The sequence below is a fragment of the Hyperolius riggenbachi genome, chromosome 2 (genome assembly GCF_040937935.1).
Source record: "Hyperolius riggenbachi isolate aHypRig1 chromosome 2, aHypRig1.pri, whole genome shotgun sequence".
NCBI classification, from domain to species: domain Eukaryota; kingdom Metazoa; phylum Chordata; class Amphibia; order Anura; family Hyperoliidae; genus Hyperolius; species Hyperolius riggenbachi.
In genome coordinates, this window is record NC_090647.1 from 269,316,185 (window position 1) to 269,339,998 (window position 23,814).

The following is a 23,814-nucleotide window of genomic DNA, read 5'->3' on the forward strand; positions in this document are numbered from 1 at the left end:
TTTGGTCCATGTTCAAGCTGCATAAATTTGCATACACATTTACATAATCCTGCTTGAACTCAGAAGTATTTGCATCTCATTGATCATCCCTTCTGGGAGCCTCTGAACCTGTTTGTTTCGCAACGCTCCCCATCATATATGAGCACGGCCGCACTGTGCACATTTTTTTTTTCTCCTTCATGCACAAGCAGCTCTGTGGTACTGCACAGGTGTGGGCCATCAGTGTGCCTGAAGAGGGTCTGCTGGAAGCAGAGGGGTCATGGAGGATCCAGAGGCTTTCCTCTACTAAAGTTAGTATCTAACTTTTTCGTCAATTGAAGTCACAGGGTTTGCTTTAAATCACAAAAATATTCTAATAATAGAAGCATTGTAATTTCCTTTTACTAAAAGAGTAGAGAAATTTAAATGGAACCTATTCCAAAAATACTGTATAACTGATGGTGAGTCCAGATAAAAAAAAATGCACTGAACCCAGGTTTCCAAGCTAGCTGTACCTAAAAGAAAGAAAACTGTTATTTGCAGCCTAACTACCAAATCAACAATTTATAGAGATGGCCAATTCATGCGGTAATGTGTCTCTTCTGAGCACAAAGTTCTAGCATGGATCAGAATAAGCAGGTAGCAAAGGCAAAAACTAGGACGATTTAACTTTGTTTTATTATATTTTACACAAAAAAATATACATTAACACTGACAAAATAATATTTAGCAACTGAACAGAGAATTGGTTGGATAGAAATAAGCAGAACAGAGAGAATGATGAATGTCTGTCTAAAAAGTTTTAAATACTGTTTGACTATGTCCAATAAGGAATAAAGTCTTCGCACCTAATAATCCAAGGTTTTGTGTTTTTTCCAGTGTCCTGGTGTTTCGGCAGATGGAATTCAACAAAGATGATAGACATAGGACCAAGGACTGAGTGGGTCTATGGATTTTACTCACTTGACAAACGGTAAAACTAGCTCTCCTCTCGACTGGGTGGCTGCAAGATACACACTTCTTCCCATCATAAACTCTTGCCAGGAGTTTCAAAGGAGATCCTCTCTGATCTTATCGGTTTCCCCCCAAAAACTACCTCTGCAAGCATGACAACTGAAATTAGAGTAACCCTAAAATCTATATTGTCAGGGTACTACGAGCAAGCTAAACTGAACCATCTTTATAGGAGTTACTAAGGCCAGTCTGACGTACATCGTGAAAAGTCTCCAGGCGGATCGGTTATACAGTCCCTAAGGAAAACAGGTTCTCATACAGTTCAATACTCCTGTTTCTTATGTGTGGATTCATGACACCTTACTGAACTCAAATAGGCAGGCCACTTATTGATATGACTTATGGGCATTGAGAAATTGTCGTGCCAGATTTCCCTCCTGGATGGGGGACTGCCCCCAAAAGCTCCAGTTGTTGCAAGGCTGGACTTTGCTGGTCATACTTACTCCCAGCCGCAGAGTGGGTACAATCCAGTGACCCACTCAGCCCAGGATTCTTTGTCCATCATCTGCTTTGTCAAATTCCATTTACTGACAGGCCAGCAGGACACTGGCCAAAACACGATACTTTGGATTATTCAGCACAAAGACTTAAAGGGGAACTTCAGCCTAAACAAACATACTGTCATTAAGTTACATTAGTTATGTTAATTAGAATAGATGGGTAATATAATTTTTTACCCACCCTGTTTTAAAAGAACAGGCAAATGTTTGTGATTCATGGGAGCTGCCATCTTTGTCATGGGGGCAGCCATCTTTTTGGTTGAAAGGAGGTGACAGGGAGCAGGAGACACAGTTCCAACTGTCCTTTGTCCTGATTACCCCTCCCAGCTGCACACGCTAGGCTTCAAATGTTAGATTCAAAATGTAAAGAAAAAAAATTTGCACCAAAACAGCAGAACGAGAGCAACAACATCAGAAATCCCATCATGCTTTGCACAGCATCAGGGGAAAAAAGCCCGGGCAGTTTTCTTCTGTGCAGCTAAAAATAAGGCTTAGATAAAAGAAACAAAGTTCTGATGCTGTCAAACTGTTAAAGAAACACCAGGCCTTTTCAGTGCTGCTGAGTCGATTTTTAGTCCGGAGGTTCACTTTAAGCGCTTATTGGACTGTCTTTTTAAGCTTTTTTTCTATCCAACCAACCCTCTGTTCAACTGCTAGAGATATTTTGGCAGTTTTAATGTATATTTTTGTGTATAGTTTATATAATAAAACTAATGATTTAATAATTCCAGTTTTTGTCCTTGATCCATGCTAGAACTCTGTCCTCAGAAGAGACACAGTACTGCATTGCTTATCTTTATAGATTGATTTGGCTAGTTAGGGTGCAAATAACCTTTTTCTCCTTTAAGGAATAACTATTTCTGAGGTATCCACCTTGTTTCAATCTCTAGAGAGTGGTAGCTGCAAAATACACTATTTCCAGCTCAAAATCAATTTTTTTTTTTTACCAATTGTTGCATACAATGGATTGTTTCATGTATGGACACATCCTCCAACCTTAAACATTTACTTTGCTCACAATGCAATCACCTTCAGAAGCCTTCAGTGGATGACACTTGAATGGAAACTGTGGCATAGTAAGTTGGGATTGGGGGGTGTAGTCACAAAGACTGTTTGCTTGAAACAGATTTTAGGGGGCCTAAAGCCCAGCAATATAGTATTCTACAACCTGGTACTATATTTCTTTAAGTAGAAATGCACAGATTGATACATTTGTTAGGCTATTGACCTCCATAAATCCTATAATTCTTGATCACTTATGACTCATTAGCTTTTCTATGTGGCCATTAGAATAGATATTAGTTGTATCATAGTTATTTGGCTGAAAAAGTCCATAAAGTTCAACCAGAAGGGGAAGAAAAAAAAAAGCATCCTGAACCCGCACAAATCCCAGTTGATCCAAAGGAAGGCGAAAAATCTTACAAGGCCTTGGCCAATTATCTTTATAAGGGAAAAATTTCTTTCCGACTGCCGATGACAACCAGATAAATCCCTGGATCAACTCTCCTGGGAATTGCCAAGTAATTCTAGCCGTGGATGCCCTTCAATACAAGGTAAGCATCCAAACCCTTTGTTAATGCAGATATGGAGTTTGCCATAACTACTGCCTGAGGTAAGATTTTCCAGATTTTAACCACTCTCACTGTGAAGGACCCCATTTTTTAATGCCATCTGATTTATTTATACATACTAATCAGGTCACCTCTCGGTTGCCTTTTTCCAAGCTAAATAAGCCCAGTTTCTCCAACCTTTCTTGGTAAGTAAGATCTTCCATCCCTCTGATTAATTTAGTTGCCCATCTTTGTATCTGTTCTAGAAAGTCAATGTCTATTGGGTGGTGCTCAAAACTGTATCCCATACTCAATATGTGGTCTCACAAGTGATTTATACAGAGGGAGAAGTATACTAGCATCTCAAGATTTGATTTCACATTTTATGAATCACAGAATTTTGTTTGCTTTAGCTACCGCTGTTTGGCATTGTATACGACTACTTAACTAGTATTCCAAAGTTTTTCTCCAAGTCAGATGTTCCCAGCTGTATGCTATTTATTCTATATGGTGTGCTACCATTGGTAAGTCCAAGGTGCATAACTTTACATTTATGTACATTAAATCTCATCTGCCACATGCCTGCTCATATGGCCATATTCCTGAAGATCCTGTTGTAATATGTCACTATCCTTCTTAGTGTTGATAATGCCGCATTATTTTGTATCATCTACAAAGATGGCTACGCTACATTACTCTATATCCTGTGTATTAAAACCTGAATAAATACATTGAAAAGAGCTTAAACGAGTACTGTCCCCTGCGCTACCCCACGGCTTGAGTATGTTCAGTTTACCACTACTATTTGCATTCTATCTCTTAACCAGTTCTCTATCCACATACATTTTCTCCTAGCCCCAAAAGTATTTGCAAAGTCTACGTATACTACATCTATTGCTTTCCCAAAATCCACATTTTCATTCACCACTTCATAAAAACAGAGCATGTTTGTGAGACAGGACCTAAATCTCTTCCATGGTAACATTTGCTGAAAGTCAAACTTGATGTTGTACTGGATTTCAGTAACACAATAATAGACAATTTAGACCCAGTTGAACATAATCATTAACACATTACAGCATTTATTTTAAATATGCAGTGTTGCTATTAATATTAAATACAGCATATAAGCAAATCTTGGCAGTAATACAGCTGTGGCCAGTACAACACAGTAAAAGTTGCATAAAATATGCAGTCTGCTTAAAAATATGCAGTTGTTTATGGCCATACAAGTGACAAAAAACAGGTTACCCTCTATTTACATTTCATGATAACCCATCACCTCCCAACTCGCATAGAATAAATTACAAAAGTGTATTAAAGGCAAAAGTATACACATATTTGATTACTGTCCTGTTTTGTTTCTCCTGGTCACAGATTGATAAAATAACATGAATGTTTCTATATATTCAGACTTTAAACAATTTTGAGGGAAGAAATAGGAGAAAATGTTGAAAGTACTCCTTTTTCCTCTTAGACCTATTAAAAAGGATGTCGACTCAAAAGGCTGCAGTAAAAAGGATCGAGGCAAGAGTGGTGTTAAGCTCTCTACTCTTAGTGCAAATCAATCCTTCACCCTACAGCCCCACACCAACCTATTGTGAATCCTAGCATTGTCTTTAGCCCCGTTCCAGGTATATGGGAGATCTCGAACCCTCAGAACCTGATGGTGGGTTGGTGGATCACACCACAGAAGTGGGTCATATTTAAACTTTACACTGATTCATCACAACACCCTTTCTAGTCAAACCCATGCTGTCACCAATGTTTGCAATAAGGGATTTTATTTTCTTGGAAAGAAAGCAGCCAGCCTTTGCTTTTTGATTGGAAGAATGTGTATCTCCTGTGAATTCACTTTCTTTAATTTTACATTTCTGGTTTTTGATGGTTTTCGTAAAGCCTCAGCACTTTCTCTTGCCTCTGCCAATGCCTTCATATCATAACCCTGCAGTGCTGAGTCCTGTGGTAAATCTCTCTTAAAAGAAAAGTTTTTTGTAGAAACTCCAGAAAGTCCTTTGATTTTGCCACAAAATATGGCTGGTACAGCATCTTTCACTGACACAATCACTTTTGCTGTTTGGGAGCTGCTCACAAGCTCTATGTTGTTAGTGGCTTTTGGCTCATAGCTAGATCTGCCATTTTGTTCTGAAGACCATTTCTGTTGTCGTATAAGTTCACTAGGGTTAGTGCAGATGACTCTGCTGTCCTTTTGGATCAGTTCATGATGCACTAGTGGTGTATTCAGTGTAGCAGTGGTAGATACACTCTTACCAGTAGAAGGACCTGAAGAGTCAGTGATTGGCCCATATGACAGAGATGTGCCATTCTGACTACTAGCATTCCCACATCTTTTGACCATGTGGAGCGATAAGTCTAAAACACCTTCTTCCTCGACCACATGACTTTCCATGCTACTCATATTACTCATATCATTTTTTTCCAGTGTTTCTGTTTTAAATGAAAGATCCAGTGCTTCGTTTTCATTGTTCATTTTGATAACAGAGTGTCGGTGAAATTGTGCAGGTTCTGCTTTTGTTGTGGATTCAAAAGGTTTGATATCTTCTTTCTCCAGTGGGGTTTGTGTGCTTTTGCAGCTCTTTGGGATCTCTGCTGTTGTTTTTAGAAGGTCTGCATTTTCCGTACAGTCAGTCTGTGGCACAGGTATAGGAACTGGAATGGGTAAGGGTATTGGCACTGGTAAAGGGACAATAACTGGATATGGAACAAGCAAAGTGGCAGGAGGAACTAGTGGTGATAAAGGAGAACTGAAGGCTTGTGGTGGAACAGTGTGGACATTGGCAGAGGTGTAGTCTGAAGCTATATGGCAAGGGGAAGGCGCGCCCAGATTGCTTGGTAAAGGAAAAAAATCCTGCAGCACGGCTGAAAAACCTGGAGTTTGAAAAACGGGTGGCAGAACAGTTTCTTGCACTGGACTGGCGGTTTTCTCATCTAGAATTTGTGGCTGACCAACTGTAGCAGCAGGTCCAGGAAAAAGATTGGTTTGAATGGCAGTCCCAGAGCATGGAGATACCTGGGGTAATACCAGTGGAGAGTTCAGATGTTGAAAAACATGTTGCTCCAAAAGCACAGGCAGTGGGACAGGCCCTTGTGTGGTAATAACATATGGCGGGCTGCTATTGCTAGTGGTTACCTGAGGTGGTGTACTACCTCCAACTTGCCAATGGATTGGAAGTACAACAGGAGCCTCTCCAAGACAGATTGGCTGAAGTACAGCTGCAGCTACTTTTAGTGCTACTCCACTCTGGGAATCAGACGATGGGCTGAGGACAGGAGCTGCTGGAACAGTCACCAGAGGCGAAAGTGCTTTCTTCATCAAACCAGATGAATTAATATTCCAAGCTTCTGCCGTAATGAGCTGGGCAACCCCATTCTCAAGCTTACCGGGAATAGAGGAAGGAGTGCTGTTCAAGTCAACTTGCAGTTCTGGTGTGTCTTTGTAGACTTCCTCCATCTTTCCAGCAACTGATCTGACCACACGCTTCTTCCTTTTACATGATAGATTTTCTGGCCATCCCAGTGTCGTAGCAAAACAAACACAGTGTCATCTTTGCGGGCTGGAAAGGAAGAAAGGATAACAGTCAAACTACATAAGTACTATTTAGCAGCATAATCAAATTAAAACTCCACTGATGTAAACTAAAATAGCATTATTGCTTTACATATATAGATTTTCTAGAATTACCAGGAAATGCACACAACGTAAACAGGAAAAATCTGCAAGTTTGGCTGAGGCTTTGCAGTGTATAGTTCTGACCTGAATGAGTTTTCCCACATTGTGTCAATTCACAAAACGTCTCATAAATGACTTATTTCTCACCTAATTAATAAAAATAACCTTTCAGCACATTTACAAGCAAAATAATCACTAAAAGTAAGTTTTTCCTGATTAACTTTATTTCAGTATTACTTTTCTTAACTTAATTATATTAATATTTTTTTCTCTTTTGGAGCTTAAAAATGTAACATACAGTGGTGTGAAAAACTATTTGCCCCCTTCCTGATTTCTTATTCTTTTGCATGTTTGTCACACTTAAATGTTTCTGCTCATCAAAAAACGTTAACTATTAGTCAAAGATAACATAATTGAACACAAAATGCAGTTTTAAATGATGGTTTTTATTATTTAGTGAGAAAAAAAACTCCAAATCTACATGGCCCTGTGTGAAAAAGTGATTGCCCCCCTTGTTAAAAAATAACTTAACTGTGGTTTATCACACCTGAGTTCAATTTCTGTAGTCACCCCCAGGCCTGATTACTGCCACACCTGTTTCAATCAAGAAATCACTTAAATAGGAGCTATCTGACACAGAGAAGTAGACCAAAAGCACCTCAAAAGCTAGACATCGTGCCAAGATCCAAAGAAATTCAGGAACAAATGAGAACAAAGTACTGTAATTGAGATCTATCAGTCTGGTAAAGGTTATAAAGCCATTTCTAAAGCTTTGGGACTCCAGCGAACCACAGTGAGAGCCATTATCCACAAATGGCAAAAACATGGAACAGTGATGAACCTTCCCAGGAGTGGCTGGCCGACCAAAATTACCCCAAGAGCGCAGAGAAAACTCATCCGAGAGGCCACAAAAGACCCCAGAACAACATCTAAAGAACTGCAGGCCTCACTTGCCTCAATTAAGGTCATTGTTCATGACTCCACCATAAGAAAGAGACTGGGCAAAAATGGTCTGCATGGCAGATATCCAAGGCGCAAACCACTTTTAAGCAAAAAGAACATTAAGGCTCGTCTCAATTTTGCTAAAAAAAATCCCAATGATTGGCAAGACTTTTGGGAAAATACCTTGTGGACCGACGAGACAAAAGTTTAACTTTTTGGAAGGTGCGTGTCCCGTTACATCTGGCGTAGAAGTAACACAGCATTTCAGCAAAAGAACATCATACCAACAGTAAAATATGGTGGTGGTAGTGTGATGGTCTGGGGTTGTTTTGCTGCTTCAGGACCTGGAAGGCTTGCTGTGATAGATGGAACCATGAATTCTACTGTCTACCAAAAAATCCTGAAGGAGAATGTCTGGCCATCTGTTCGTCAACTCAAGCTGAAGCGATCTTGGGTGCTGCAGCAGGACAATGACCCAAAACACACCAGCAAATCCACCTCTGAATGGCTGAAGAAAAACAAAATGAAGACTTTGGAGTGGCCTAGTCAAAGTCCTGACCTGAATCCTATTGAGATGTTGTGGCATGACCTTAAAAAGGCGGTTCATGCTAGAAAACCCTCAAATAAAGCTGAATTACAACATAGTTACATAGTTACATAGTTATTTTGGTTGAAAAAAGACATACGTCCATCGAGTTCAACCAGTACAAAGTACAACTCCAGCCCGTCCCCCACATACCCCTGTTGATCCAGAGGAAGGCGAAAAAAACCCCACCAGGCATGGTCCAATTAGCCCCAAATGGGAAAAATTCCTTCCTGACTCCAGATGGCAATCAGATAAAATCCCTGGATCAACATCATTAGGCATAACCTAGTAATTGTAGCCATGGATGTCTTTCAACGCAAGGAAAGCATCTAAGCCCCCTTTAAATGCAGGTAAAGAGTTTGCCATAACGACTTCCTGTGGCAATGCATTCCACATCTTAACCACTCTTACTGTAAAGAACCCTTTCCTAAATAAATGGCTAAAACGTTTTTCCTCCATGCGCAGCTCATGTCCTCTAGTCCTTTGAGAAGGCCTAGGGACAAAAAGCTCATCCGCCAAGCTATTATATTGCCCTCTAATGTATTTATACATGTTAATTAGATCTCCTCTAAGGCGTCTTTTCTCTAGACTAAATAAACCCAGTTTATCTAACCTTTCTTGGTAAGCGAGACCTTCCATCCCACGTATCAATTTTGTAGCTCGTCTCTGCACCTGCTCTAAAACTGCAATATCTTTTTTGTAATGTGGTGCCCAGAACTGAATTCCATATTCCAGATGTGGCCTTACTAGAGAGTTAAACAGGGGCAATATTATGCTAGCATCTCGAGTTTTTATTTCCCTTTTAATGCATCCCAAAATTTTGTTCGCTTTAGCTGCAGCGGCTTGGCATTGAGTACGATTATTTAACTTGTTGTCGATGAGTACTTCTAAGTCCTTCTCCAAGTTTGATGTTCCCAACTGTATCCCATTTATTTTGTATGGTGCTAGACCATTGGTACGACCAAAATGCATGACTTTACATTTGTCAACATTGAATTTCATCTGCCATGTATGTGCCCATATAGCCATCCTATCCAGATCCTGTTGCAATATGACACTATCTTCCTGAGAGTTGATGATTCTGCACAATTTTGTATCATCTGCAAAAATAGCAACATTGCTCACTACTGCATCTACTAGGTCATTAATAAATAAATTGAAGAGCACTGGACCCAGTACAGACCCCTGTGGGACCCCACTGCTAACAGTCTCCCATTTTGAGTACGATCCATTGACCACAACTCTTTGTTTTCTGTCCATTAGCCAGTTCCCTATCCATGCACACAAACTCTTCCCCAGTCCTTGCATCCTCAACTTTTGCACCAGACTTCTGTGGGGAACAGTGTTGAAGGCCTTTGCAAAGTCCAAGTATATCACATCTACAGCATTCCCAATATCCATATTAGCATTCACTACCTCATAAAAGCTGAGCATGTTAGTCAAACAGGACCTGTCTTTAGTAAACCCATGTTGATGCTGAGAAATAAGATTATTTTCTACTATGAAGTCATGTATAGTATCTCTTAGTAACCCCTCAAATAGTTTGCATACAACTGATGTTAAGCTTACAGGTCTATAATTTCCTGGATCAGATTTTTTGCCCTTCTTAAATAATGGGAAAACGTGGGCTGTACGCCAATCCACTGGGACTCTGCTAGTTGCAAGAGAGTCACAAAAGATAAGATAAAGGGGCTTAGCTATAACTGAACTTAATTCTCTTAGGACAACAATTCTGCAAAGATGAGTGGGCCAAAATTCCTCCAGAGCGCTGTAAAAGACTTGTTGCAAGTTATCGCAAACGCTTGATTGCAGTTATTGCTGCTAAGGGTGGCCCAACCAGTTGTTAGGTTCAGGGGGCAATTTCTTTTTCACACAGGGCCATGTAGGTTTTGAGTTATTTTTCTCACTAAATAATAAAAACCATCATTTAAAACTGCATTTTGTGTTCAATTATGTTATCTTTGACTAATAGTTAACGTTTTTTGATGAGCGGAAACATTTAAGTGTGACAAACATGCAAAAGAATAAGAAATCAGGAAGGGGGCAAATAGTTTTTCACACCACTGTAGCTAAAAAGGTGAAAAGTGATGAAAACAGATGAAAAAGCTTTAATAAGACTAAATGATGATGTAAAGGTTTGGTGTACAGTACATTTTCCAGAACCTTTTGTAAAGGATGGGAAGTGTAATTTTGCATCTTGAATGCAAACTGTTATCTGTTTTTCTTTGAAATGAATATATTTCATGCACCAGCCACTGATGTGAGTGGATCAGCATTCATAAAAGTAGCATCTTCTACCTTCTAAGCCGCTTTGAAAGCAAGGAAATGCTTTAATGTCTTCTAAAATAAAACCGGTTTTGCAAGATCATCATAAAACCTTACATAAATTATAAAACATCCACTTAAAAGCTGTACTTGTGGTATTATTTTGCTCATAAGAAACAAAAAGCAAACTAGTCTACTCATAAACATGAATCACTGAGACAGTCCAATGGTCAATGCTGATGTGCAGTCACATTTATGAATGTGTAAGAAACCATATCTCTTAAACACTACAACCGAAAGCGGTTTTTACCCTAACGGACAAGAGCGATTTTCACCTTTCAGTGCTCATCCCTTTCATAGCTTAATCACTACTAATCACAATGACATGATCTATATCTTGTTTTTTTTCACCACCAATTGGGCTTTTTGAGGTTGATATTTGTTTTCAGTAATTACTTTTTCTATGCATTTTAAAGGGAAAAACAAAGAAAAAATGAAAAAAAAAATACACTATTTTTCCAATTTCATCCCCTATAGTTTTAATATAAACACTGCTACTGTACATAAAACCCACACATTTTATCTGCCTATTTGTCTTGGTTATCGCAAGATTTTAATTATGTCCCTTGTACAAAGTATGGTTACAATATAGTATTTGGACTTGCACGCGTGGGGATGTGCACGTGCACAGCGGCAGCAGCACTGTCTGACTTATAAAAATGTCCTGGAGCCATTAAAAGTCTCTAGTAGGACGTTTTTATCAACTTGTCATTAAGTGGTTAATATGTCTACAGTACCTGAAATTTGCTAGCAATGCTTTACTCTATTTTGTGCATCCTCTAGTCTCATTATTCTGGCCTATCATTTAAGCAATAGAAATATATCCAGATTACCCTTCAGTAATTTGTTCTCATTCATATTTCCAATATATTTCACATGCTCAGGCTTTTTTCAAGAGCTGTCCTCATATCTTCAGATAATATACAGTATGCCCACTACTTTAACCACTCAATCCTATTTGGACGGATATAGCTGTCCAGATAGGCTGCACTGCTGCATGGAGCGTTCGCTCCAGCTGCCTTCTGTTAACCCGGAGATCAATGAATGGGAACAAAGTTCCCATTCATTGATCTAAGTCCCCGTATGAAAGACAGACACCGTCAACGAGATGGCTCCCTCTTTCACAAATCCCCTTCTGCCCCATCAACTCATTACTTCCGCTTTGTGGAGGAACTTTCCGCATGCAGAAGTGAGCTGCGAGGGCATCTTGTGGCCAAATAGTAAAATTACAACTGGAAATAAAGATTTCAAGATATTGACATTTTTTTACTTTTAAAATTAGCCCCTTACCTCCCACATTCCCCGATAGGTACACATAATGTTTTTTGTAAAAAAAATAATAATAAATAAATAAAGAATATATAATAAAATTACATAAATAGTTACCTTAGGGACTGAACTTTTTTTTTAATATGTATGTATTAAAGTATATTACTGTTATTTTTTAAGTTATGGGTTTGTAATAAGTGATGGACACAAAACTGAAAAAATGCACCTTTTATTTCCAAATAAAATATCGGCGCCATACATTGTGATAGGGACATCATTTAAATGGTGTAATAACCAGGACAAATGGGAAACTAAAATACATGGGTTTTCATTACGGTATCATGTATTATTTTAAAACTATAATGGCTGAAAACTGAAAAATGATTTTTTTTTTAAATTCTTAATCTTCCTGTTAAAATGGATTTATAATAAAATAATTCTTAGCAAAAAGTACCACTCAAAGAAAGCCTAAATGGTGGCGGAAAAAACAAGATATAGATCATTTCATTGTGATAAGTAGTTATAAAGTTATTGGTGAATGAATGGGAGGTGAAAATTGCTCGGATGCATAAGGTGAAACGACACTGAAAGCTGAAGTGGTTAAAGGGTTTGCTATACCATTATAAAAATGTTTTTTTTAAAGATTTTTTTTTTTTTTTTTAAATAGGAAGTCTAATAGTAAGTAAGTCTATAGTTAAATGATACAGATTAAAATGTGGTATTTGTTTGGAAGTTCATTGCTAGTTAATCTTTGCAAGTCCAGGAAAGGTCTTGTTTTACTCCTATGTAGTGAAGCTGGTCTTGTTTTACTCCTATGTAGTAAAGCTATCAAAGCTCTTTATAAAGAACAGCAAAGCCTAGCATCAGCCATTCAGTGCCTGTGCAATGTTGTGCCATGTGTAAAGCAAGACTCTTATGTTCAGAAAACCTTGCCAGTCAAGCTTGCTGTTGGAACCCCCCAAAAAAGTGCAAACTTTATCTGTAATATTTTAGTAGCTAATAGTGCATACATGCTAAAAAAAACCCACACAATTTGCCTTTTATTAGTTATATCATCATGTAAGCACCTGTAAAACATTCACATGCAGTTTAAGATGCAATAGCATGCAGCAGTCACGTTTCAGTTTATAGGACTCAAATGGCTGACATGGTAGGTGGGTGTTTTGAATTACTGTACATTACAAACCGCTTTCTGCCCTGAGTAGTGTTGCATGGAGCATTCACCTCATATGAAAACCTTTATACATATTAAAGAGAAGGGCACAAATGGCAATGCAAGGTCACTGGCAGCTGTGTTAGGCAGGGTTCACACTTTTATGCACTCAATTTCCTTTGGACACTGCACATTTGTCTGCGTTACAACCTGTGTAATATGCTGCAGTAGCTAATGATTAGCCACTAGCTGCCAGGAGACCATATACAGTATGTTCTCATGTTTACATGGGTTTTTTTCAGGACCTCCCACAAGCTCAAAACATTGTCATAGGTTAACTGATTTTCTCCCAGAAATGTGCCTGTGGCAGGGATATTAGATTGTGTGCACCCTTTAAAGGCCCGTACACACGTTAGGTGGATGTCGCCTGACATAGATCGGGACCCCATCCCTCGGACGACAACTCTGGGCCAAGGTTGTACAAATGTGTAGTCAGCCTGCAGGCTAACGATGTGTTGTGTTGCAATGCAGGAAGGCAGAGGGCCGATGGAGTGATGCAGATGTGACATTACATGGTGGGCGGAGAAAGCGAGGAGAACAATGCTATCAACCACTGCTTGCCGAATTGATCCACCTGGTGAATCACTGGCCAAGTGGCTGTTGGGGCGCTGCTGTACACACGCCAGATTATCGGCATAGGCTGTCGTTATTGGCCGTCTCAGCTGACTCTAATCTAGTGTGTGTGTGTATGGGGCCTTAAGGGAGAGAATATGTTCACCTCAATATAAAGTCCTAAGTAATATGTTGAGAATAATACATTGCTAAGCTGGTAACAATATTCAGCTCCTCAATGCCAGGGATGCATTTTGCAAGCAAAATATACTTGGAATAGCTCTGCATTTTTATCACTGCCTCCATCTAACCTCCACATTCATTTCCCTTTGTTATCCCACACTACATTGCTATTGTGTCTGTACCTTCATGAATTGCTCTAATACCAGTTATTGCTCAAGAGCCTCAGTGAAGGAGCTGCCAGGATGTCCTTGTAGCATTGCAGGCCTGTTAACTCTAAGCATACCTCATTAAGCACATCTCGTGTGGAAGACAGAGGGAACTGGCATGTTAAACTTGACACATAAAGCAAATTAATGGAGTCATTTCCATCAAGTCATGCATGTTCTGCACCTTGTCATACTCTTGCCTTTTTAAATACAAATTTTTAATTGCGAAAATGAATTCACAACATTTTCTCGTGACCTTTTAGATTTAAGATATTCAGAGATGTGCTGACCTTTAGATGGTGCCAGAGCAGCCACTCATCAAATCCATTTTAAATAAGGCGTGTTGTCACGCTCCTAAGACAGTATGCCTGTGTGAGAGCTGTAAGCTTCATCGCTGGATATCATGCAGCATGTAGCACATTCTACTCAGAGCTCTGTAGTAAAAGTATGGATGCTTTCAGGGAAAACTCCTGGTCCATCGGACCAGGAAGTGACTTGACGGGGCGTGTGGAGGAGCATAGAGAGCAGCATGTGAGAGACGCACGGCAATGGGGGAGAGCCTGTACATAAACATTGGGTGTTTTTTTTATTGCAAGCATGTGAGTGCATTTGTACAAAAAAAAATTATGAAGTCATGCTATGAGACCTATTATTCTAGAAACTGGGCTCCTGATGAGCTGAGGCATCCTGGCATAGAACGCTTGGTGAACAGTCTAATAGTGATCACACCAATCAGGTGAGTTTGTTCCCCGACGGGTACCCAGCTAATGGTCTTGCTGCTCTTGATTGATTTTTATGGATTCACTGGATGTGCACTTTTATTGATATATATTACTTTGTCATGATGTGCGCTTGAACTATAATTTGCACACAGCCTCTGAACGCTGCACTCCATGTCACATTCTTTCACTCCAATACTTCCTTCTTCTGGCTGTAAAGGAGGAAGTATTGGAGTGAGGAAAAGTGACTGGGATCGCAGCAGCCAGAAGTGGCAACAAGAGTGCATTAACCCTCTGCCACGGCCCAATGCATAGAGGCTCTGTTTTAGTTATGATACATTTGGAGCCGAGTTTACAATTCATAAGCTTATCCCTACTTAGGATGTCTATATAAAAAGAGCTGGCCGCTGCAGCCAGACATCCCTCCAACCCACACTGGTAGTTATAAACAATAGTGGCTGGATGGTGTAATGGTTAAGGGCTCTGTCTCTGACACAGGAGACCAGGGTTCGAATCTCGGCTCTTCCTGTTCAGTAAGCCAGCACCTATTCAGTAGGAGACCTTTGGCAAGTCTCCCTAATACAGCTACTGCCTATAGAGCGCGTCCTAGTGGCTGCTGCTCTGGCGCTTTGAGTCCGCCAGGAGAAAATCGCGATATAAATGTTATTTGTCTTGTCTTGTCTAGTGACATTATAACTAAAGAAACTTTGAAGAAGATGGTAGGTGGGGCTTTTGCTGGCAGAGGGTAGGGATCCTGCCAATCACAGCCATTTACTACCATTGCCCTAGTCATTGCCATCAAAAGCCCTACCTGGTGTTAGAAACCTGAAGCCACAATAATCCAAAAAACAAATAAGAATACAGCTGGCATACCAGTGTTTCAAAACCTAAATTGGGATATTTCCCTAGGGCCGGTTTTCACTTGGCAGGAGTTGCTCCGTTTTCATGCAAATTCATCACCCACATGGTTGAGCTAGTTTTCCATACCTCTGAATAGTACGGTAAGTCCCAGGTTTGCAGTACATCCAAAAAAGTATGAGCAACTTTGCATTACCCCAAAGTATGTTCCAAGTTTTCATCCCTTTTCGACTCTCACACCCAGTAATGCATTTCTGCTTTTTAGTGCCCTCCTTTTCCTAGACTGTGTGCCAACTCACATTAATTTTGCCCTCTAAAGGAGATATGTAGCAATTTTGATTGTTTTAATCAGGCAGACTGAGAGACATCTTCCCAAAAGGTGAAAATGTCAAAGTGGCAAATAATCACACCATATAGGAAAGCTTGCTCACTGCACTTTTATTCCCCTGGACATCAGAATATTAGTTTGTTGGTAGAATAAGCGATCAGAACAGCAGTTAATGAACCTTCGTATTCTTGGCAGCAGCATTATTGGTGTTTGAAGTTATGTATGCCTAACAGAATGTCTACATTTCAACCGTGAGAACAAAAGCAAATTCAACTTTTACATCCGCTCAGTTCCTAAAATATAGACTACAAAAAGACATCCTATAAATATTGCCATTGCTAAGAAAACACTGGTCTTTGTAAGAACACTTAGAGGAAGCAAGCTTTGCACAGCACTCAAGTTCATGTGAGGTTGAAGCGCTCCTGCCTGGACCAAGCAAATTATGCAGCTGAAAAGGAATCTGATTTTATTAGCTAGACAGATAAGACAGCCAGACTGTAAGCTGCCTGCCTTGCACAATAAAGAGCTAAGTGCGCTTGTTTACAGGCCATACCAAAAACCAGAGACAGAACTGTGTACATTTGCTAAGGTGCCCACTAATGCTGGGAACACAGGTTTCATTTTTCAGCTCCATAGATGCGTTTGATAAACAAATCCCGTCATGTCCGATATTCCTCTCGATCGTTTTACTGCTCAATTCCTCATAGAACTGAATGAAAAAAAGATAAGAAAAACGAGCAGAAGATAAGAGAATCGAGTGGAAAAAATGATCGAGCAGAGAATAAAATGCAAAAAACTTATCGTGTGTTCGCAGCATTGGAGGGCACCTTAAGAATAGGCATTCATGCTATTTAGATTGTTTATAATTTATTGTTTAAGTACATTTACATAATGTTTGCCTATGTGTTCTAAATTCTATTTAGCACAGTTTTAGGCAGAATGATAAAACAGTAGAGTGAGGCTCTGAGTCTTCAGCCTCCTACAGATGTTAGGGCCCTTTCGCACTGGCAGCTGATAAGCAGTGAAGGGACCGCCTGTCAGCTGCTGTCCTGCACCGGCGCTGTACAGTCCCCCCCCCCCCCCCCCCCGATACACACACACACATGGCGTGAGATCTGAGCACTGACGCAGCTGCGCTCAGAATCAACATGTTGCGTTCCTCCGCCACCTAGTAACGTCAACATTTGACACGTGTGGTGTTACAACCACTGTAATTTGGCTGCATTTAAATTGCACTCGAATAACACTGGCAGGCGATAGATGGGAGGCTGTACTGCTCAGCAAATGTGCAGTTCAGCCACCCTTCTGAAAGGGACCTTAGAGAGAAGTTGGCCAACGCCGTCAGTCAGCATATCTTGGCCTACACTCTAGCACTGGGCTTGCCAACCTACGGCCCGCGGGCCGGATTCTGCCCGTTGGTGTTTGTAATCCTGCCCGCCATTGAAGGCCGGATTTCTCTGTTCTCCTCTCCTCCCTCCCTGCGCAGTTCCTACAAAGTTGCCAACGTTCTTAACAATAGGTTTAGTTCACCCAATCGCAATTTCCAGCACCCATGTCAATGGCAGCATCATGTGACCCACCATCAGTAAGTACCAAAATGTTACATGACAAGGCCATGGAGATCACTGCTGGGTAGTGGGATTGGGCGAGTTACCTCAGCAGGGAGGGAGGAATGTGGGAGACATGCGTGCCGCTAGAGGAATGCGGCCACAGCGAGAAAAGTTTGCCCACCCCTGCTCTAGCATGTACAGGTGTCTCACAACATCTCTCAGATCAGACCACGCCTCTACTCCACTGTGTGTTGCTGGCGTTGTGAACAAGCACTGCGGGAGGGATCACACTTGGATCTGCGAGAATCAGACGATTCCCCAGCAGAACTGTATATTTTGAGCTGCGTTTTACTACATGCATTTTTTACAGCAGTCATTGATTTCAATGAGAAAATGCATGTGTTGTGCAGAAAAGTAGTGCAGGTTGTTTTTTTTTTGTTTTTTTTTTAAAGCTATGCAGAATTGCAGGTGCCTCCTAAAACTGCAGCAGCACCATAGTCCATCATTGCTCATGTTTTTGCATGTAGTTTTTTAACTGCAGCAAAAACGCTGCAGATTTTCCCAAGTGTGACCCCTGCCTTAGTGTTACAGTGAGTACACACATCTAGCAGGTTTCAGTCTGGCTTTTTGGGGGACAGGGGCCCAATAGTGGGGCAATGTGGGTGAAAAATCTTAAAGTGGAGATAGGCTTTCATTTCCAATCTTTATGTGAAGTCATCTCTAGTATTAGAATAAAGCATTAAATGGCTTTCCATATTGAACGTAATGAACTGATGATTCTTATAAAGCAATTTTATGAGGCCTAGTTCAAAAGATCAGCAAGGGGTTAAATCCTTAATAACCAGAGTCCCGCTGCTTTAATAAATGATATAATATTCCTAAAAAGTGGGACATAAAAATGTATCCTCTGGAGCTTTCGTCTGGTACGCAGCTATATTTAGCTACAAATTACAGCGGCTGGGGAGAGACTGCACAGCTACCTCCAGCTGCATGCTCTCTCTGCATCAAGGTCAAATGAAGTATGCCTGCTATCAAACCCATTGTTTACACGGATGCCCCTATTAATCTGAGAAAAGATAAAAAAATGTGCAAAGTATGCGTGTATGAGAGATACAGAGGCATTGAATCTTGGCATATAAAGAAGATCACGCAACCTGAATTTCACCATGCTTTACCACAGACTGTGAGGCCCTGGATCCAGCTAAAAGCCAAGTTTACAAGCAGCTTTGCTGGCCATTATAACAAGGCTGCTCCTTACTGGGAACACACACAGGACCCTAATTGCTATGAAAACAACCAGCCATTCTCAAAGGCAACACTACGGGCTTGTTCACACCTAGGGCGGTTTGCAGGTTTTTGTTTTGTTTGTTTTTTTTAACGCCGGCAGTTTTTAAAAACGCCATGAAATCCCTAGTGCAATGAATCCTTAATGGGATATTTCAAATCCGCGCGTTGCGGTCGCTTTCCACTCAGCAAAGACCTGCATGTACTATTTTCGGGGCGAATTTGCAACAATGGAAGGTATAGGAAAAACGCAAAACGCTCACAAATTGCTTTATCCGGCGATTGCATTCGCAATTTTACGAATAAATACATTGTATTTATTCATTTCTGGGTGAAAGAGTTCACGGTACTTATCCGTTAGCCGGGCGCATCCGGCAGGTGGCGCTAATTACTATTCCCCCTCCAGGCCGACATGGATAGTAGGGAAAGATGTAACTCTGGTGGAGTTTTGTCGCCACCTAGAGGATGCGCCCGGCTAACGGATAAGTACCGAGTTCACTTCCTGACTGAGTGAAAAAATGGAATCGCTTTGCAAAAGCACTTACAAAGCGCTTTGTACAAAATGGTAGCACACAGTGGAGCGCTGGAAGGGGGGAATAAAAAAAGTGCAAAAAATCTAAAAATGCAGACGTCAGCGATTTTGATTTTAGATGTGAACAAAGCCTACAAGCTACTGAGACATGTGCTCTTCTTACTTCCATTGTCAGCATTACTCTCCACCACTCCAAAGCCAGCTTGTAAAATATGCTAAGTGATTCCTGTCTGTTTGACACTTTATAAAGCAAATGCTATTTATAGTTGGAGCATAAGAAATGTCTGCTATCCTGGTTCACTATGACTGTGTGAAAGAGCTGGTGCTAAAATCCGCTGCAGGAAATGTTAACCATTTCCAAACCAATTCTTTTGTCGCCAAAGTTTCCCCCAGCATTTACTTTTTTCTGCTGTGTGGAAGAGTGCCATTGCTGTGGGAGCCAGTAGAGCCTCTAACTCCTCATGCTAGAGCAAGGAGGCAACCAGGCCATCAGTGTGGGGGGCAGTGCCAGCTTGCGTGCTGTAGCTCTGCCCACTGCTCACACACCAGCATAATTACGATATTATGCGGCGCAGTGTGGTGCAGAAGGGGAATAAAGTGTCCAAATAGCCTAACATCCTGCCAGGCTACATCAGTGGGAACCCCAAATGCGCTCACATAATATTTACATTATGTGCCACACTGGCGGAGCATGGGACCAATGGTGATTAAAGTTTAAGACTGGTTTCACATTGAAAACTGGCGGTAGCGTTGCAGTGTGGTGGGCGTGCAGCACCGCCAAAAACAGGCCTTCAGGGAACACTGCATTAGTAGGTGGTGTTTCCTGTCTGGCAATGTTCCAAGCAGGAAGTGACGCGAGCTTCTGGGTATGCGGAACTGCACAGACGCGTATTGTTAAAATATGTTTCTGCGCATGTGCACCACGACCCTGAGTTGCTATAGACTAACATGACTTCTGGGCTGACACAGATCGCCGCAGGTCGGCATGGGTTTGGCACGGTAACGTTCTGCGCTAGCGTTAGGTTTGGCACTTCCGGAGCAGCGTATCGCAACATAGAAAGTATGAACTTCCCTGTAGGATTACATTAGGCTGCAGTAGCAGTGCGTCAATTTGACGCAACACACCGCGCCAGTGTGAAGGACTTAGTCCAGTATTTTGATCTGAAGGGTTGGATGCCATGCCACACTAGATCTGGCAATTAGTAGTGGGAGCCATGTTTTTCTGTGTGGGACTATGCCCAACTTTGAAGCTGAGCTGGACACAATGTCGGACTGGGAGGTGGAAAAACTGAGGAAATCCACCTGCTGGCCAAGCAGCAGTAACCACTAACCCTGTGTTATCGCTCCCAATAGAAACCTGTAGCAAGTCTTCACTGTGAGCAACAACACATGATTACCGCTGCTCGGCCAGCAAGTGGATTTCTCGAGTTTCTCCACTTCCCAGTCCGACACTGGCTGGACATATAGTCCAACACAGGACTGAAAAGGGTATAGTCATGTAAATGGATATGGCTTGTTCCTATTGCCTTACAAAATTACAAATATATACGTTTTTTCTTTTTCAGAAGTGATCATTGTTAAAGTTCAGGTCCGCTTTAAAGCCCAGAACTACTGTTGCTTCAGGTAAGGCACACATATGAAGCAGCCTCTGAGGATCTGACATAGTTACACAGCTGGGATGCGCTCAGGGACATGCTAATTGCAATTGACATTTAAAGTTGGATCCCTATGGAGCTAATAATTTCTAATGATATGCCAGACATTAGCTTTCTGTAAATGCCTTCCAGAAAACAAAGCCTTCAAATCATCGTTGACATTAGGCCATTGTGGAATAATGCTCAGCACTGAAGCCTTAGCAGTCAGTATTACACACCATGGGAAGATGAAGAACGCAGAGTACCCTAGAGGCTCTTCAGGGTAAGGGCAGCATTCAGGTGGAGAATCAGAAGCACAATGCAGGTAACCTGCCAGCTGCAGGCACACTCTCACAACATGAGTATCCTTGCCCTCTTCTGTAGGCTGTGTGGGGAAGAATGGCTAGAAGGTGCACATGTAAGTACGATTGTGCTGGCATCTTTCTAAGGCATCTGATAACAACGCATGCTAAAGAAAACAAAATGTTCTATTTTCACTGCTCTCAGGAATCTTTAGAAAGCATTGTAGAGCACACTGCCAACGCTTTCCATTCATTCATGCCAGCACACATCTCCCCTGCAGCTTTCCTAGTTTAAGGAGGAACCCTGACCTCTACAAATCATTTCTATATTTTCTAAGGGAAGAACCAGCTAGACTTCTAGGCAGACTATTTATAAAGCAATATGTAGTTGAAACTCTTTTTAAACCACTTTTCTCTGCTGGTTTTTCCTATTTAATAAAGCTGCTCTCTTATTTTTCCCACTTTGTCATTGCAGTTGTTAGACAACAAAGGTCAAATTGCTCCCGACACGGCTGTGAATTGACTTTGCCAGCCTGAAGGTGGGAACAGCAATGAAAGCCGATGGGGTTTGGCCAATGCTTTCAACCTTCTACATATCATTTCAGTATTCAAATTTTTTTTTCACTCATCCTTTTAAGCCAATCGAACTGCTATCATAGCAGTTATCACACGATCTGATCGTGCACAAACGTTCGTTTATCACACGGAGTAATCCTTTGCGTGTGCAAAGCGCCGTGCACGGCAGATCGCGTGATAACTGCTGTGATAGCAGTTATCACGCTTTTGTGAATAGAGCCCATTGTGTGCTATGTGGCCTACTGCCTGCTTCATGCTAGAGCTGTTGCTGCACCTCGTGTTTTGTGTTTCATAATAACACAACTGAGAGTTAACACGTCTGACCTAGGCATGTGCAGTAGGGCAGATACAAATGTGATTATTATTATTATTTATTAGGCTTATACAGCGCCAACATATTACGCAGGGCTGTACAATAAATAGGATTACAGACAATGATAACAGGGGCGACAGAACAATACAGGTAATAGACAATAGATACAACAATACAGGTAATAGCAATAAGATACACCACACAATGCAGATAGTAGTACAATGCCAGATCATAAACTGGAGTGGTAGTGGTAAAAATTACAAGGTCCAGTGATAATCTTATTGTTGAACAGGTGGAAGTCTATAGGTGGCCATACACTCGTTAGATTAGCAGCAGATAGATCATCAGATAGATTTCTGATCTATCTGATGTGTTTAGGAACATTTTTTACTAGGAAAAGATTTCCAATAGATTTCAGTATGAAATCTATTGAAAATCGATCTGATGGCATTTTTTTGCCATCAGATTTCCATTAGGTCCAATGCAAAATGATAAGCAATCTCAACAGATCGACCTAGATTTTCCAGCATGTCAGATCGAAATCGGCAAATCGATCGATCTGTAAATCGATTTCGATCGATCGGCCTCTAATCGGCTCAGTGTATGGGCCCTTTAAGACATGCCATGCTGAAAATCACTGAGCTCTTATAATCTGCTTAGACAAATCAAATATTTGTCTAAGGAGATTAAATAGCAGTGAAGTTGATTTTATGCATGTGTCACTTCAGGAATATAGTTAAAATAAAGATAAACTCTTAGCCACTCCCATCAGGTCTGTTATTTACAAATATCTCCCTTTGAAAGTGCCAACCCCAGTAGGCATAACACATACTCTGTAGCCTATTACTATTATCAGGTCAGCTATTGTGCTTTTTTTTTTTGCAACATGCTGCTACTGAAACATTGAGAAGGGACCATGACTATTCCTGATGAGCACTGAGGGCCCGTTCGCACTTAAAGAGACTCTGAAGCGAGAATAAATCTCACTTCAGAGCTCATAGTTAGCAGGGGCATGTGTGCCCCTGCTAAACCGCCGCTAAACGGGGGTCCCTTCACCCCCAAACCCACTCCCGCAAGACTTGGTCGCAGACTTGGTCGTTCGTGGAGGCAGGGCTAACGGCTGCAGCCCTGCCTCCAGTCGCGTCTATCAGCGGCGCATCGCCGCCTCTCCCCTGCCCCTCTCAGTGAAGGTAGACTGAGAGGGGCAGGGAGAGGCGGGGATACGCGCTGACAGACGCGCGTGGGGCAGGGCTGCGGCGGTTAGCCCTGCCCCAACCAGGAAGCTCTCCCCCGCTGCACCGAGGGGATTTGGGGGTGAAGGGACCCCCGTTTAGCAGCACGATAGTGGCGGTTTAGCAGGGGCACACATGCCCCTGCTAACTATGAGGTCTGAATCGATTTATTCTTGCTTCAGACTCTCTTTAAGCGATTAACTGGTGATTCCCGCTAATCGCCGAAGTACTAGCGCAATAGAAAGTATATGGCAGTGATCTCACTGCCGCGATTGGAGTTGATGGTGATTTGCGATTAGCACCAATCGCCAAACGCGTTACCTGCAGCATTTTGCCACGATGGAGCACTCGCGGTACAATACTTAATAAAGTGCTGATCGTGATTGCTCTGAATCGCGGAAGTGTCCAGAGATTTTTACCATGATAATCGCAGTAAAATCACCCACACAAAATGGTAGTGCTACTGGTTTGTGATT

At 41.4% G+C, this 23,814-nt stretch overlaps 1 protein-coding gene across 4 annotated transcripts in view; it reads right to left on the bottom strand.

Moving 5' to 3' along the window:
* Positions 1-4,095: 4,095 nt before the first annotated feature.
* The window catches only part of RAI2 (retinoic acid induced 2), a 50,337-nt gene continuing 30,618 nt past the window's right edge, over positions 4,096-23,814 (bottom strand). For all 4 annotated transcript variants that reach the window (XM_068265357.1, XM_068265359.1, XM_068265360.1 and 1 more), the window contains exon 2: positions 4,096-6,618. In XM_068265357.1, coding sequence (XP_068121458.1) covers positions 4,827-6,515 — 1,689 coding nt within the window. In that variant the 5' untranslated portion in view covers positions 6,516-6,618 and the 3' untranslated portion in view covers positions 4,096-4,826. The remainder of the gene's footprint in view (positions 6,619-23,814) is intronic.